The sequence below is a fragment of the Dendrobates tinctorius genome, unplaced genomic scaffold (assembly GCF_039654945.1).
Source record: "Dendrobates tinctorius isolate UK_male_01 unplaced genomic scaffold, ASM3965494v1 ptg000021l, whole genome shotgun sequence".
NCBI classification, from domain to species: Eukaryota; Metazoa; Chordata; class Amphibia; order Anura; family Dendrobatidae; genus Dendrobates; species Dendrobates tinctorius.
In genome coordinates, this window is record NW_027361689.1 from 14962809 (window position 1) to 14978911 (window position 16103).

Sequence of the window (16103 nt, forward strand, 5' to 3'; positions counted from 1 at the left end):
GCTCAATTGGTACCAAGGGGCCCAAAGAGTGCCCAGAAAAAATTCCCCACACCATGACACCACCACCACCAGCCTGAACCGTTGATACAAGGCAGGATGGATCCATGCTTTCATGTTGTTTACGCCAAATTCTGACCCTACCATCCCAATGTCGCAGCAGAAATTGAGACTCATCAGACCAGGCAACGTTTTTCCAATCTTCTACTGTCCAATTTCGATGAGCTTGTGCAAATTGTAGCCTCAGTTTCCTGTTCTTAGCTGAGAGGAGTGGTACCCAGTGTGGTCTTCTGCTGCTGTAGCCCATCTGCCTCAAAGTTCGACGCACTGTGCGTTCAGAGATGCTCTTCTGCCTACCTTGGTTGTAACGGGTGGCAATTTGAGTCACTGTTGCCTTTCTATCAGCTTGAACCAGTCTGCCCATTCTCCTCTGACCTCTGGCATCAACATGGCATTTCCGCCCACAGAACTGCCGCTCACTGGATTTTTTTTCTTTTTCGGACCATTCTCTGTAAACCCTAGAGATGGTTGTGCGTGAAAATCCCAGTAGATCAGCAGTTTCTGAAATTCTCAGACCAGCCCTTCTGGCACCAACAATCATGCCACGTTCAAAGGCACTCAAATCACCTTTCTTCCCCATACTGATGCTCGGTTTGAACTGCAGGAGATTGTCTTGACCATGTCTACATGCCTAAATGCACTGAGTTGCCGCCATGTGATTGGCTGATTAGAAATTAAGTCTTAACACACAGTTGGACAGGTGTACCTAATAAAGTGGCCAGTGAGTGTGTATGTATATATATATATACAGTGCCTACAAGTAGTATTCAACCCCCTGCAGATTTAGCAGGTTTACACATTCGGAATTAACTTGGCATTGTGACATTTGGACTGTAGATCAGCCTGGAAGTGTGAATGCACTGCAGCAAAAAAGAATGTTATTTCTTTGTTTAATTTTTTTTTTAAATTGTGAAAAGTTTATTCAGAGGGTCATTTATTATTCAACCCCTCAAACCACCAGAATTCTGTTTGGTTCCCCTAAAGTATTAAGAAGTATTTCAGGCACAAAGAACAATGAGCTTCACATGTTTGGATTAATTATCTCTTTTTCCAGCCTTTTCTGACTATTTAAGACCCTCCCCAAACTTGTAAACAGCACTCATACATGGTCAACATGGGAAAGACAAAGGAGCATTCCAAGGCCATCAGAGACAAGATCCTGGAGGGTCACAAGGCTGGCAAGGGGTACAAAACCCTTTCCAAGGAGTTGGGCCTACCTGTCTCCACTGTTGGGAGCATCATCCGGAAGTGGAAGGCTTATGGAACTACTGTTAGCCTTCCACAGCCTGGACCGCCTTTGAAAGTTTCCTCCCGTGCCGAGGCCAGGCTTGTCCGAAGAGTCAAGGCTAACCCAAGGACAACAAGGAAGGAGCTCCGGGAAGATCTCATGGCAGTGGGGACATTGGTTTCAGTCAATACCATAAGTAACGTACTCCACCGCAATGGTCTCCGTTCCAGACAAGCCCGTAAGGTACCTTTACTTTCAAAGCGTCATGTCAAGGCTCGTCTACAGTTTGCTCATGATCACTTGGAGGACTCTGAGACAGACTGGTTCAAGGTTCTCTGGTCTGATGAGACCAAGATCGAGATCTTTGGTGCCAACCACACACGTGACGTTTGGAGACTGGATGGCACTGCATGCGACCCCAAGAATACCATCCCTACAGTCAAGCATGGTGGTGGCAGCATCATGCTGTGGGGCTGTTTCTCAGCCAAGGGGCCTGGCGATCTGGTCCGCATCCATGGGAAGATGGATAGCACGGCCTACCTGGAGATTTTGGCCAAGAACCTCCGCTCCTCCATCAAGGATCTTAAGATGGGTCGTCATTTCATCTTCCAACAAGACAACGACCCAAAGCACACAGCCAAGAAAACCAAGGCCTGGTTCAAGAGGCAAAAAATCAAGGTGTTGGAGTGGCCTAGTCAGTCTCCTGACCTTAACCCAATTGAAAACTTGTGGAAGGAGCTCAAGATTAAAGTCCACATGAGACACCCAAAGAACCTAGATAACTTGGAGAAGATCTGCATGGAGGAGTGGGCCAAGATAACTCCAGAGACCTGTGCCGGCCTGATCAGGTCTTATAAAAGACGATTATTAGCTGTAATTGCAAACAAGGGTTATTCCACAAAATATTAAACCTAGGGGTTGAATAATAATTGACCCACACTTTTATGTTTAAAATTTATTAAAATTTAACTGAGCAACATAACTTTTTGGTTTGTAAGATTTATGTATCTGTTAATAAATCCTGCTCTTGTGTGAAGTTTGAAGGCTCTAACTTATTTGCATCTTATCAAACCTGCTAAATCTGCAGGGGGTTGAATACTACTTGTAGGCACTGTATATATATATATATATATATATATATATATATATATATATATATATATATATATGATATAGCGGCAGTGTGAGCTGAGCGGCTCTTATTCTCCCCATCTGAAAAGCTCAGTTGTCAATGTGAAGTCAGTGCTGCGCTGAACAAGCCATCACAAGCACCCCAGCAGAAAATAGGACAAACCTGTTTCCTGCTAATGAAAACTTTTCTGACGGTGGAAAGAAGTGGTGTTGTCAATACCACTAGTGTTAATGTAAGGTTAAGTGGGGTTTTCCTTCAAACAAAGTTAATTTTGATGAATAGATCTTGGAATAATAATAATTTCCACAATTGGATGTGATGAAAACAAATGTTCCTGTGCTGGGATAATCTTATAAATGTGTCCCTGCTGTGTACTGTGTAATGGCTGTGTCTGGTGCTGTGGAATTTGTTGGCGCTATTTTTTTTTTTTTTTCTTTGCTTCCTCTCCTGGCCAGGAAAATTGTGGAAATGTATTTTTATTCCAAGATCTATTGCTTATAGATCTAATGGTAGAATGTTAGTATTTCTCTACAGTGTGCATTACATGCATTACAGCACCATAGTGCACACATACACAGCCGGCTGCATGCACACTACACTCACGCATGACTTGTTTATGCTGTAGGGATTCACGCTCTCAGGTAAGCATTAGGTAGCGTTCACACAGGCAAAGCTGTTGGATCCAATTATATTCAGTTTTATTGGATTCATAAAACTCCAATTGATTCAAAACCAAAACAACCTCTTCTGGTTGCAAAGGCTTCACAGCAAATAAACCGTTAATTTAGCGGCGCATATATGTCACCCGAACACATTACAGTCCTTTATCCAAGAGCAAACTTCATACACGGAAGATCCCAACAGCCTCGGTTTCCCCTTCAGCCCGAGCCCCAGCAGCTTCCAGCGCCAAACAGAAGTGTTCAACTCCAGGCACAATTCACACTGAACAGGCTTCAGCTTCCACACGGTTCTCTGGAGCTCCAGCACACAAATTGGTGTGCTCTCCTAGCTGACCTGTGCAGTCACCTTTCAGAGAAAAACCCCAACATGTTTCTCTCAACTATTCCTCACATTTTGGCTGGTCACTCGCCAGCTTCAGCACACTCAACTCTGCTTCATTCAGCAGACTGACACCTATAGTGAGCAAAGACCCTGGTTCTTAGTCAAAGCAAGTCAAGTATATCTAATCAAGACTGCAGTGCTAGGATTTAACTCTAGCCTACCTGGGTTTTCTACAATGCATACATTTCTACGATACACTCAGCTGAGCTACATGGGCACACTTAGTCACACTGTATACACTACCACATATTGAAGTTCCTTCCAGGCATGTGACTTATACCATGACTTGAAAGGTCCTTGAACTGCTTCAAATGTTCAGCATCTATGTAAGTCTTGGGCAGAAGAGAAAGTTTCCAGTAGTGATTATAGATGGATCAATGTCAGGTAGGAGGAGAGAGCGCTGTTCTCAGCAGGGATCGGGAAGGGCAGCATGTCTGCTTTCGCCTCCATAACCCAAAAGCTGCTTCTGGGCTAAAAGATTCATACACTTTTTAGCAAGATTTTTTTTTCTTGCTTAATAGTGCGTCTTTTAAGTCTAAAAAATACAATATTTAGTTTCGGTACCACACCATGAATTTAAGTGTGTCAAATTTAAAGAAAAAGACCAGTATTGTACTTTGGGCTATGTATCGATAAATCCAATTATACTTAAATAGATATAATAGGGGAAAGGACCTCAGAAAAACACATTTGTCTTTAAAAGAAACAGATCTAATGATGCAGAAGACTGTTCATAAATGTAACCAGAGGCTGTGCAGAATAAGTAAAGCCCATAACATGTGAATGGAAATTGTACAATAGAAGAAAAAAATATATAGACATCTAATATATAGGAATATTATAGAAGAACGACCACAAGATGAGGGTGGGTGATTTGCATACGTCCGGACACTTTCAGACTTGACGTGTCCAGCCTCACTCAATCCACTTGCATTGAGCGAGGTCTGCTCACGTCTAGTCGGCACGTGAGTGCATGTATGCAAATTGCATACTTATAGTCACGCACCCACCCTCTCCCTGCATTGGAGAATCCTGACAGCACCCACATAGTGACTGCAAGCTTTAACTCAAATAATATAAACATATGGGAAAAATTGGGTTACGATATACATATTCCACCTATAGGATACTCTCAAACCATGTCCTAAAAACCATCTAAGAAACTGAGAGTTTATTTAATCCCATTAGCAACGATGTACTCCAAGAATTTCAATGATCAAAAGACAAGCTTTCATTTAAAGTGCAAATTTGTCTTTATTGAGTGTAACAATAACATTTATATCAAGAGAAGTTAATGCTAAAAATTAGAGTAATAAGGAACAACTGGGCATTGATACAACCATTAATCATCTTTCGCCCATCTCACGTGACCCCCCCCCCAAAAAAAAACAAAAACCTATCCACTAAAGTAAACGGCTGCCCACTCTCTCCAGTCCCACAAGCTCGCTGCCTCGGGGTTATCCTTGACACTGATCTCTCCTTCAAACCACATATCCAAGCCCTTTCCGCTTCCTGCCGACTTCAACTCAAAAATATTTCACGGATTCGTACATTCCTTAACTAAGAATCTGCAAAAACCCGAGTCCATGCCCTCATCATCTCCCGCCTTGACTACTGCAACCTCCTGCTCTGTGGCCTCCCCTCTAACACTCTCGCACCCCTCCTATCTATTCTTAACTCTGCTGCCCGACTAATCCACCGGTCCCCCCGCTATTCCCCGGCCTCTCCCCTCTGTCAATCCCTGCACTGGCTCCTCATTACCCAAAGACTCCAGTTCAAAACCCTAACCATGAGATACAAAGCCATCCACAACCTCCGTACATCTGTGACCTAGTCTCCCGGTACTTACCTGCATGAAACCTCCGATCCTCACAAGATCTCGTTCTGTACTCCCCTCTTATCTCCTCTTCCCACAATCGCATACAAGATTTCTTCCCTCTACTCTGGAACTCTCTACCACAACATATCAGACTCTCGCCTACCATGGAAACCTTCAAAAAGAACCTGAAGACCAACCTCTTCCGACAAACCTACAACTTGCAGTAACCACCGATCCACCAAACCGCTGCACGACCAGCTCTACCCTCGCCTACTGTATCCTCACCCATCCCGTTGTAGATTGTGAGCCCTCGTGGGCAGGGTCCTCTCTCATCCTGTACCAGTCGTGACTTGTATTGTTTAAGATTACTGTACTTGTATGTATTACTGTATGTATACCCCTCCTCACATGTAAAGCGCCATGGAATAAATGGCGCTATAATAAATAATAATAACCATAAAGCCATGGAGGGCGTCATAATGAATGTAAATAGGCGTGCAAAAATACATTAATTACTAAAGTGCATAGTGTGGTATACAGCAGCATAATATATTATTTTGCACATCCAATTCACCTGCATATATGCAAACAATGAAATAGGCCAGAGTAAAGAGGATGGAAATCAAAAATCATCCCACTAGTCACACTGAGCAGGATAGACCAGTACTAACACATCTGCAGGAATTCTGCTAAGTAACAATCAGTGTGCAGTAGCTCAATATATAGTACATAACCCAAGTCCATCCTTACCCATGCCAAAAGAGCCCAATCCAAAGCGCAAATGCCCCGACGCGCGTTTCTGCAGATGTGTTAGTACTGGTGTATCCTGCTCAGTGTAACTAGTGGGATGATTTTTGATTTCCATCCTCTTTACTCTGGCCTGTTTTACTGTTTGCATATATGCAGGTGAATTGGCTGTGCAAAATAATATATTATGCTGCTGTATACCGCACTATGCACTTTTGTAATTAATGTATTTTTGCACGCCTATTTACATTCATTATGACGCCCTCCATGGCTTTATGGTTGTATCAATGCCCACTTGTTCCTTATTACGATAATTTTTAGCATTAACTTCTCTTGATATAAATGTTATTGTTACACTCAATAAAGACAAACTTTAACTCCAGCCTGGACAACCCCTTAAAGGACACACGTCAGTAGTTTTTAAAGGTGTTATTTAATAAAATCATCCCTTGGAGGCAGCCCACTCTTTTCCTAAATAAAAAGGGCAGCCCCCAGACTGGGTAATGGGTAAACTTCCAGTACATTGCATGTGAATGTTTAGGTTTACCTGATGTTCTTATTGAAATTATTACATTATTTATGATCTGAACAAAATGTGCATACTTAAAAAAAAAAATACTACACTGTAAATGAAATGCAAAAGGTGTCCCACGAGTATGTGTGTCTGTAAATGGAATCTGTCAGTAGGATTTCACTATCCCTCCACAACCATGTAAATGTGCTTGTAGCTCAAAGACAAGTCCAGCAATGATGTTACATGGTGAGTCCACTGAGGAATTTGCATTTGAAAGCCAATAGCTCTTCATCCTATATATGAAGACTCTGTCACTCCAGCTCTATTTCCCGCCACGTTGTGCTTGACTGACAGCATCAATACTGTGTGTGATTTCAGGCAAAGGAACCATCAATCAAGCAAGACGAGGCAGCGCTGAGGGGGAATAGAGCTGGAGTGACCGAGGCTTCCGATCTACCATAGTTCTTCAGCCTCATTTGCATATTAACTCAAACACTGGTTTCTCAGTAACTGAGGAATGGACTGGCCATGTAAAGGCATTGCTTGACTTGTCTTTGAAAGAGCTACATGCACATTTAAATAGTTTAGAGGGTGAAATCCTGCTGAGTTTACCTTTTAACATGTTTAGGACAAAGGGCCCTTAAGTGATTTTTTTTTTTTTTTTTTTTCCTGTATGCAACAGGATAATGTTATGTGCAATCTGTGGAGACGATACCTTCATGTGACAGGACAAGCATACTGCAAAAGGCCCTCTTATTGGATGATGCACATGCGGCCGGTATGTAGAGCTGATGTTTAGCTGCACTGTGTGTAAAAATTATATATAATATATTTAATCTAATAGGTGTACATACACATATGTGTAATATATATGCTTGTGTATGTATGTGTAATTGTATATACAGTTAAGCAAGTTGAAGATGAAATGATCTCTAAAAAGGCCTAAAGGTAAAGATGTCACATTGCCTTTTTTATTATAGGCAAAATGAGTAAATATATATTTTTACATTTTAAAAATGACAAAAAGGAAAATGGGCCAGTGGAAAAGTTTGGGTAACGGAGAAACAAATGGGTTAATTCTGCACTACCGTGTGGGAAGGACTATGGATGCCAATCAGAGTATAAGTGGTATATTTGTCAATGTATTTCAAAGTACGGTATTTGAAGCTCTTCCGGACAACCACCATTACCTGCACTTTCATCCTCTGTGAGTCTGGCCGGTCAGGGATCTACTGTGCAGGCTCTAACTATGCATGCTCCCGAGAACCCGTTCATTATAGTGGTTTGAAAAAACCACTATATTGTAATCCGAACGCTGCTAACTTATTATAGTGGTTCTTCTTCTTCTTCTTCTTATTATTATTAAGTTGATTTCCGCAATTAATGCGGCCCGAACCGCTACACGCACAGACTCCGTTGAGGTGTCGTTTCGAAGCCAGCGTCCATGAGAGGTGTGCTAAGTATTTTTCGTGTCGATCGGATTTGTAGTTTTTGCGCAATTTGCGTTTGAAAATTTTTTTCCCCGTCATTGGAATGCACTGTGTCAATGCTTTTCAATGGGAAGCTTAAAACATGCCCTGAGGCGATTGAAATGGCAGTTGAGCTCATTGATATGCGCAGGCAGACCCAGTTACTATGCCAACGCCTACGAACGTCACATGACATCTCCAGAACAGAGCTTTTGCCACATAATATCAGCTCTTAAAGCTAAACCCAGGTACAAATGCAAATCTAGCTTCATCACATGACGCATGCCCCTGAGAGAGAATGTGTGCGCCAAAGTGGATTTAGAAGCCCAGTGAGCCACCCTGGCTCTTAAAGGGCCGACGCGCCAAAGTGATTCTTAAAGAGCCAGCGCACCAAAATGAGTCTTAAAGGGCCGGCGTGCCAAATCGAAAGCTGAGTGACCCAAGGCTCCAAATCGGAGGCTGATAGACCCTGGCCTACAAAAAGGAGGCTGAGCAACCCTGGCATCCAAATCGGACCCAGAGTGGCCCCGCCCACGAAATCGGACCCAGAGTGGCCCCGCCCACCAAATCAGACCCAGAGTGGCCCCGCCCACCAAATTGGACCCTGAGGAGCCCCACCCACAAAATCGGACCGTGAAGGCCCCACCCACAAAATCTGACCCTGAGGGGCCCCACCCACAAAATCTGACCCTGAGGGGCCCCGGCCACAAAATCGGACCCTGAGAGACCCCGGCCACAAAATCGAACCCAGAGGGGCCCCACCCAAAAAATTGGACCCTGAGCGCCCCCAACCACAAAATCGGACCCTGAGGGGCCCCAACCCCAAAATCGGACCCTGAGGGGCCCCGGCCACAAAATCGGACCCTCAGGGGCCCCGCCCTCAAAATCGGACCCTGAGCTGCCCCTCCCTCAAAAATCGGACCCTGAGAGGCCCCGCCCACCAAATCAGACCCTGAGGGGCTCCGCCAACCAAATCGGACTCTAAAGGGCCCCACCCACAAAATCAGACCCTGAGGGCCCCCAACTACAAAATAGGACCCTAAGGGGCCCCACCCTCAAAATCGGACCGAGTAGACCCGGCCACAAAATCGGACACTGAGGGGCCCCACCCACAAAATCGGACCCTGAGGGGTCCCAACCACAAAATCAAATCCTGAGGGGCCCCACCCTCAAAATCGGATCCTGAGGAGCCCAACCAACAAAATCGGACCCTGAGGGGCCCCGGCCACAAAATTGGAACCTGAGGGGCCCCGGCCACAAAATCGGACCCTGAGGGGTCCCAACCACGAAATCAGACCCTGAGGGGCCCCGGACTCAAAATCGGACCGTGAGGGCCCCCAACCACAAAATCGGACCCTGAGGGGCCCCAACCACAAAATCGGACCCTGAGAGACCCCGGCCACAAAATCGGACCCTGAGGGGCCCCGGCCACAAAATCGGACCCTCAGGGGCCCCGCCCTCAAAATCGGACCCTGAGCTGCCCCTCCCTCAAAAATCGGACCCTGAGAGGCCCCGCCCACCAAATCAGACCCTGAGGGGCTCCGCCAACCAAATCGGACTCTAAAGGGCCCCACCCACAAAATCAGACCCTGAGGGCCCCCAACTACAAAATAGGACCCTAAGGGGCCCCACCCTCAAAATCGGACCCTGAGTAGACCCGGCCACAAAATCGGACACTGAGGGGCCCCACCCACAAAATCGGACCCTGAGGGGTCCCAACCACAAAATCAAATCCTGAGGGGCCCCACCCTCAAAATCGGACCCTGAGGGGCCCCGGCCACAAAATTGGAACCTGAGGGGCCCCGGCCACAAAATTGGAACCTGAGGGGCCCCGGCCACAAAATCGGATCCTGAGGGGTCCCAACCACGAAATCAGACCCTGAGGGGCCCCGGACTCAAAATCGGACCGTGAGGGCCCCCAACCACAAAATCGGACCCTGAGGGGCCCCAACCACAAAATCGGACCCTGAGAGACCCCGGCCACAAAATCGGACCCTGAGGGGCCCCGGCCACAAAATCGGACCTTGAGAGGCCCCGGCCACAAAATCGGACCCTGAGGGGCCCCGGCCACAAAATCGGACCCTGCGGGGTGCCGGCCACAAAATCAGACCCTGAGGGGTCCCAACCACAAAATCAGACCCTGAGGGGCCCCAGTCACAAAATCAGACCCTGAGCGACCCCAACCACAAAATCGGACCCTGAGGGGCCCCGGCCACAAAATCGGACACTGAGGGGCCCCAACCACAAAATCGGACCCTGAGGGGCCCCAGCCACGAAATCAGACCCTGAGGGGCGCCGGCCACAAAATCGGACCCTGAGGGCCCCCAACCACAAAATCAGACCCTGAGGGGCCCCGCCACAAAATCGGACCCTGAGGGCCCCCAACCACAAAATCAGACCCTGAGGGGCCCCGGCCACAATATCGGACCCTGAGAGACCCCGGCCACAAAATCGAACCCAGAGGGGCCCCACCCACAAAATTGGACCCTGAGGGTCCCCGCCCACCAAATCGGACCCTGAGGGTCCCCGCCCTCAAAATCGGACCCTGAGGGGCCCCGCCCTCAAAATCGGACCCTGAGGGGCCCCACCCACAAAATCGGACCCTGAGGGGCCCCACCCTCAAAATCGGACCCTGAGGGGTCCAACCAAGAAAATCGCCACAAAATCGGACCATGAGGGGCCCCGGCCACAAAATCGGAGCCTGAGGGGCCCCGGCCACAAAATCGGACCCTGAGGGGTCCTGGCCACAAAATCAGGCCCTGAGGGTCCCCACCCACAAAATCAGACCCTGAGGGGCCCGGGCCATAAAATCGTACCCTGAGGGGCCCCGGCCATAAAATCGTACCCTGAGGGGCCCCGGCCACAAAATCGTACCCTGAGGGGCCCCACCCACAAAATCAGACCATGAGGGGCCCCACCCACAAAATCGGACCCTGAGGGGCCCCACCCATAAAATCGGACCCTGAGGGGACTCGCCCACAAAATCGGACCCTGAGGGTCCACACCCACAAAATCGGACCCTGAGAGGCCACACCCACAAAATCAGACCCTGAGGGGCCCCACCCACAAAATTGGACCCTGAGGAATCCCGGCCACTAATTCAAATCCTGAGGAGCCCAGGCCACTGAATCGGATCCTGAGGGGCCCCACCCACCAAATCAGACCCTGAGGCCAAAGTGGCCCCTGAGAGGCACCCACATTTAAAACGGATACTGAGTTGAAAGTCTTGCAGGGGCAGCAGCCAAGTCTCTCTTAAAGGGGCAGCCCAGGCACCATTTCAAACCACTATCTGTACTTCCTTCAGGAAATACACATCTAGTATTATTATTACTATTCAGTTGATTTCCGCAATTAATGCGGCCCGAACCGCTACACGCACAGACTCCGTTGAGGTGTCGTTTCGAAGCCAGCGTCCACGAGTGGTGTGCTAAGTATTTTTCGTGTCGATCAGATTTGTAGTTTTTGCGCAATTTGCGTTTTAAAAAACATTTTCCTGTCATTGGAATGCACTGTCTCCAATGCATTTTAATGGGAAAATGTTGCCATAGTGAAAACACGGTGCAGTCGTGAGGTGGCAGTTATGCTGATTGATATGCGTAGGCCAGGGCCGGCGTCAGCACCTTGCTGGAAGCTGACCAGAAATTAGGTAATTTCAGTAGGAGATTGTGACGGAACCAGGAATGCTTCAGATCCATCACCGTGTCCTCCTCTGACAGAGCGGACAGCGGGATCGCCTTGGAATCGGGGATGTCGGGCATGTGAGCGGATCATGATATGTCCTGCACCAGGAGGCTCAGGTGGGCACTACAATGGGAGCTGGGCTGCTATAGTATCTTTATAGAATTTTTCTTTCTCTGTTTCTTTCTCTCTCTGTTCTTTCTCTCTAATCTTTTTTTCTCTCTCTCTGTTCTCTTTCTTTCTTTCTCTTTCTTTCTTTCTGTCTCTGTTCTTTCTCTCTCTCTCTCTGTTCTCTCTTTCCTCTTTTTCTTTCTCTCTCTCTGATCTTTCTTTCCATCTGTTCTTTCCCCTCTTTCTTTTTCTCTCTACCTCTCTGTTCTTTCTTTCTTTCCCCTCCTTCTTTCTCTCTCTCCCTGTTCTTTTTTTCTGTTGACGCTTTTTCTCTGTGTTCTTTCTCTCTCCGTTCTTTCTTCCCCTCTTTTTTTCTCTCCCTCTCTGTTCTTTTTTCCCGTCTTACTTTCTTTCTTTCTTTCTCTTTCTTTCTTTCTTTCTTTCTTTCTTTCTTTCTTTCTTTCTTTCTTTCTCTCTGTTCTTTTTTTCTGTCCACTCTTTCTTTCTCTTTGTTCTTTTTCTTTCTTTTTTCTTTCTCTCTGTTCTTTCTTTCTTTCCCCTCTTTCTTTCTCTTTCTCTCTGTTCTTTTCTTTCTCTTTCTCTCTCTGTTCTTCCTTTCTTTCTCTTTGTTGTTTATTTTCTTTCTTTCTCTGTTCGTTCTTTCTATGTTCTTTCTTTCTCTCTCTCGCTCTCTGTATCTTTCTCTCTCTGTTCTTCCTTCCATTCTTTCTCTCTTTCTTTCTCTGTTCTTTATTTCCCCTCTTTCTTTCTGTTCTCTCTCTGTTCTTTCTCTCTCTCTCTCTTCTTTCTTTCATGCGTACACTACTAATCAGTAGCCTCCTTCACATGAACGTGTTTTGCCACAGAGCGAGTGTCTGTGTGGATCACATGCGTGTCCGTGTGATCCATGCGGAGACAAGTCCGTTTTTGGCGGTCACCACGGATGTCACACGGCATGAGTCGTGGTATGTGTTAAGGGGGGGCCCACTGAGACTTTTTCGCCCGGGGCCCTCAAAAACCTGGAGTCGGCCCTGGCGCAGGCACACCCAGTTACTATGCCAACGAATACGAACTTTACATGACCCCAGCAGGACACAGTTTCTGCCAGATAATATCAGCTCTTAAAGCGAAACCCAAAGCACAAATGCAAATCTAGCTTCATCACATGATGCATGCCCCTGAGAGAGAATGTCCGCCAAAGTGGATTTAGAAGCCCAGTGCGCCAAACTAGCTTTTAAAGGGCCGATGCGCCTAAGTGATTCTTAAAGGGCTGATGCACCGAAATGAGTCTTAAAGGGCCGGCGCGCCAAATTGAAAGCTGAGTGACCCCACGCTCCAAATCGGAGGCTGAGGCACCCCAGCCTCCAAATCGGAGGCTGATCGACCCTTGCCTACAAATCGGAGGCTGAGCCACCCTGGCCTCCAAATCGGACCCAGAGTGGCCCCGCCCACCAAATCGGATCCTGAGGGGTCCCACCCACCAAATCAGACCCTGAGGGGCCCCACAGACCAAAGTGGCCCCTGAGAGGCACCCACAGTTAAATCGGATCCTGAGTTGAAAGTCTTGCAGGGGCAGCAGGCAAGTCTCTCTTAAAGGGGCAGCCCGGGCACCATTTCAAACCACTATCTGTACTTCCTTCAGGAAATACACATCTAGTTATTATTATTATTAAGTTGATTTCCGCAATTAATGCGGCCCGAACCGCTACACGCACAGACTCCGTTGAGGTGTCGTTTCAAAGCCAGCGTCCATGAGAGGTGTGCTAAGTATTTTTCGTGTCGATCGGATTTGTAGTTTATGCGCAATTTGCGTTTGAAAATTTTTTTTTCCCGTCATTGGAATGCACTGTCTCCAATGCTTTTCAATAGGAAATGGCAAAACGTGCCCTGAGGCGATTGAAATGACAGTTGAGCTCATTGATATGCGCAGGCAGACCCAGTTACTATGCCAACGCCTACGAACTTCACTTGAACCCCAGCACAGAGCCTCTGCCACATAATATCAGCTCTTAAAGCGAAACTCACAGAACAAATGCAAATCTAGCTTCATCACATGACACATGCCCCTGAGAGAGAATGTGTGCGCCAAAGTGGATTTAAAAGAAGCCCAGTCAGCCAAACTAGCTCTTAAAGGGCCAATGCGCCAAAGTGATTGTTAAAGGGCCAGCGCACCCAAATGAGTCTTAAAGGGCCGACACACCAAATCGGAGGCTGAGCCACCCCGGCCTCCAAATCGGAGGCTGAGCCACCCCGGCCTCCAAATCGGAGGCTGAGCCACCCCGGCCTCCAAATCGGAGGCTGAGCCACCCCGGCCTCCAAATCGGAGGCTGAGCCACCCCGGCCTCCAAATCGGAGGCTGAGCCACCCCGGCCTCCAAATCGGAGGCTGAGCCACCCCGGCCTCCAAATCGGAGGCTGAGCCACCCCGGCCTCCAAATCGGAGGCTGAGCCACCCCGGCCTCCAAATCGGAGGCTGAGCCACCCCGGCCTCCAAATCGGAGGCTGAGCCACCCCGGCCTCCAAATCGGAGGCTGAGCCACCCCGGCCTCCAAATCGGAGGCTGAGCCACCCCGGCCTCCAAATCGGAGGCTGAGCCACCCCGGCCTCCAAATCGGAGGCTGAGCCACCCCGGCCTCCAAATCGGAGGCTGAGCCACCCCGGCCTCCAAATCGGAGGCTGAGCCACCCCGGCCTCCAAATCGGACCCTGTGGGGCCCCGCCCACAAAATCGGACCCTGTGGGGCCCCGCCCACAAAATCGGACCCTGTGGGGCCCCGCCCACAAAATCGGACCCTGTGGGGCCCCGCCCACAAAATCGGACCCTGTGGGGCCCCGCCCACAAAATCGGACCCTGAGGCCAAAGTGGCCCCTGAGAGGCACCCACAGTTAAATCGTATCCTGACTTGAAAGTCTTGCAGGGGCAGCAGGCAAGTCTCTCTTAAAGGGGCAGCCCGGGCACCATTTCAAACCACTATCTGTACTTCCTTCAGGAAATACACATCTAGTATTATTATTACTATTCAGTTGATTTCCGCAATTAATGTGGCCTGAACCGCTACACGCACAGACTACGTTGAGGTTTTGTTTCGAAGCCAGCGTTCACGATAGGTGTGCTAAGTATTTTTAATGTTGATCAGATTTATAGTTTTTGCGCAGTTTGAGTTTGAAAAAACATTTTCCTGTCATTGGAATGCACTGTCTCAATGCATTTCAATTGAAAAATTTTGCCATAGGGAAAACATGGGGCAGTCATGAGGTGATTCAAGTAGCAGTTAAGCTCATTGATATGCGCAGGCACACCCAGTTACTATGCCAACGCCTACGAACTTTTCATGACCCCTCCAGGACAGAGTTTCTGGCAGATAATATCAGCTCTTAAAGCGAAACCCAGAGCACAAATGCAAATCTAGCTTCATCACATGACGCATGCCCCTGAGAGAGAATATGCGCCAAAGTGGATTTAAAAGCCCAGTGCGCCAAACTGGCTCTTAAATGGCCGACGCGCCTAAGTGATTCTTAAAGGGCCGGCGCACCAAAATGAGTCTTAAAGGGCCGGCACACCAAATCGAAAGCTGAGTGACCCCAGGCTCCAAATCGGAGGCTGATTTACCCTGGCCTACAAATCGGAGGCTGATCGACCCTAGCCTACAAAACGGAGACTGAGCCACCCTGGCCTCCAAATCGGACCCAGAGTGGCACAGCCCACCAAATCGGACCCTGAGGGGCCCCGCCCACCAAACCGGACCCTGAGGAGCCCCACCCACCAAGTCAGACCCAGAGTGGCCCCGCCCACTAAACTGGACCCTGAGGGGCTCCGCCCACAAAATCGGACTCAGAGCGGCCCCGCCCACCAAATGAGACCAACAGTGGCCCCGCCCACCAAATCAGACCCTGAGGGGCCCTGCCCACCAAATCAGACCCTGAGGGGCCCTGCCCACCAAATCAGACCCTGAGGGGCCCTGCCCACCAAATCAGACCCTGAGGGGCCCTGCCCACCAAATCAGACCCTGAGGGGCCCTGCCCACCAAATCAGACCCTGAGGGGCCCTGCCCACCAAATCAGACCCTGAGGGGCCCCGCCCACCAAATCGAACCCTGAGGGGCCACGCCCACCAAATCGGACCCTGAGGGGCCCCAACCACAAAATCGGACCCTGAGGGGTCCAGGCCACAAAATCGGACCCTGAGGGGCCCCGGCCACAAAATCAGACCCTGAGGGGCCGCGGTCACAAAATCGGACCTTGAGGGGCTCGGGGCACAAAATCAGACCCTGAGGGGCCCCACCCACAA

The 16103-nt window shown here is 48.5% G+C and overlaps 1 protein-coding gene across 1 annotated transcript in view; it reads left to right on the forward strand.

The window, feature by feature from the left end:
• Positions 1 to 16103, forward strand: part of TAF1B (TATA-box binding protein associated factor, RNA polymerase I subunit B) — a 169225-nt gene that overhangs the window by 46469 nt on the left and 106653 nt on the right. Inside the window, exon 5 of the mRNA XM_073568208.1 lies at positions 7242 to 7337. Within this exon, the coding sequence (XP_073424309.1) occupies positions 7242 to 7337 (96 nt within the window). The remainder of the gene's footprint in view (positions 1 to 7241; positions 7338 to 16103) is intronic.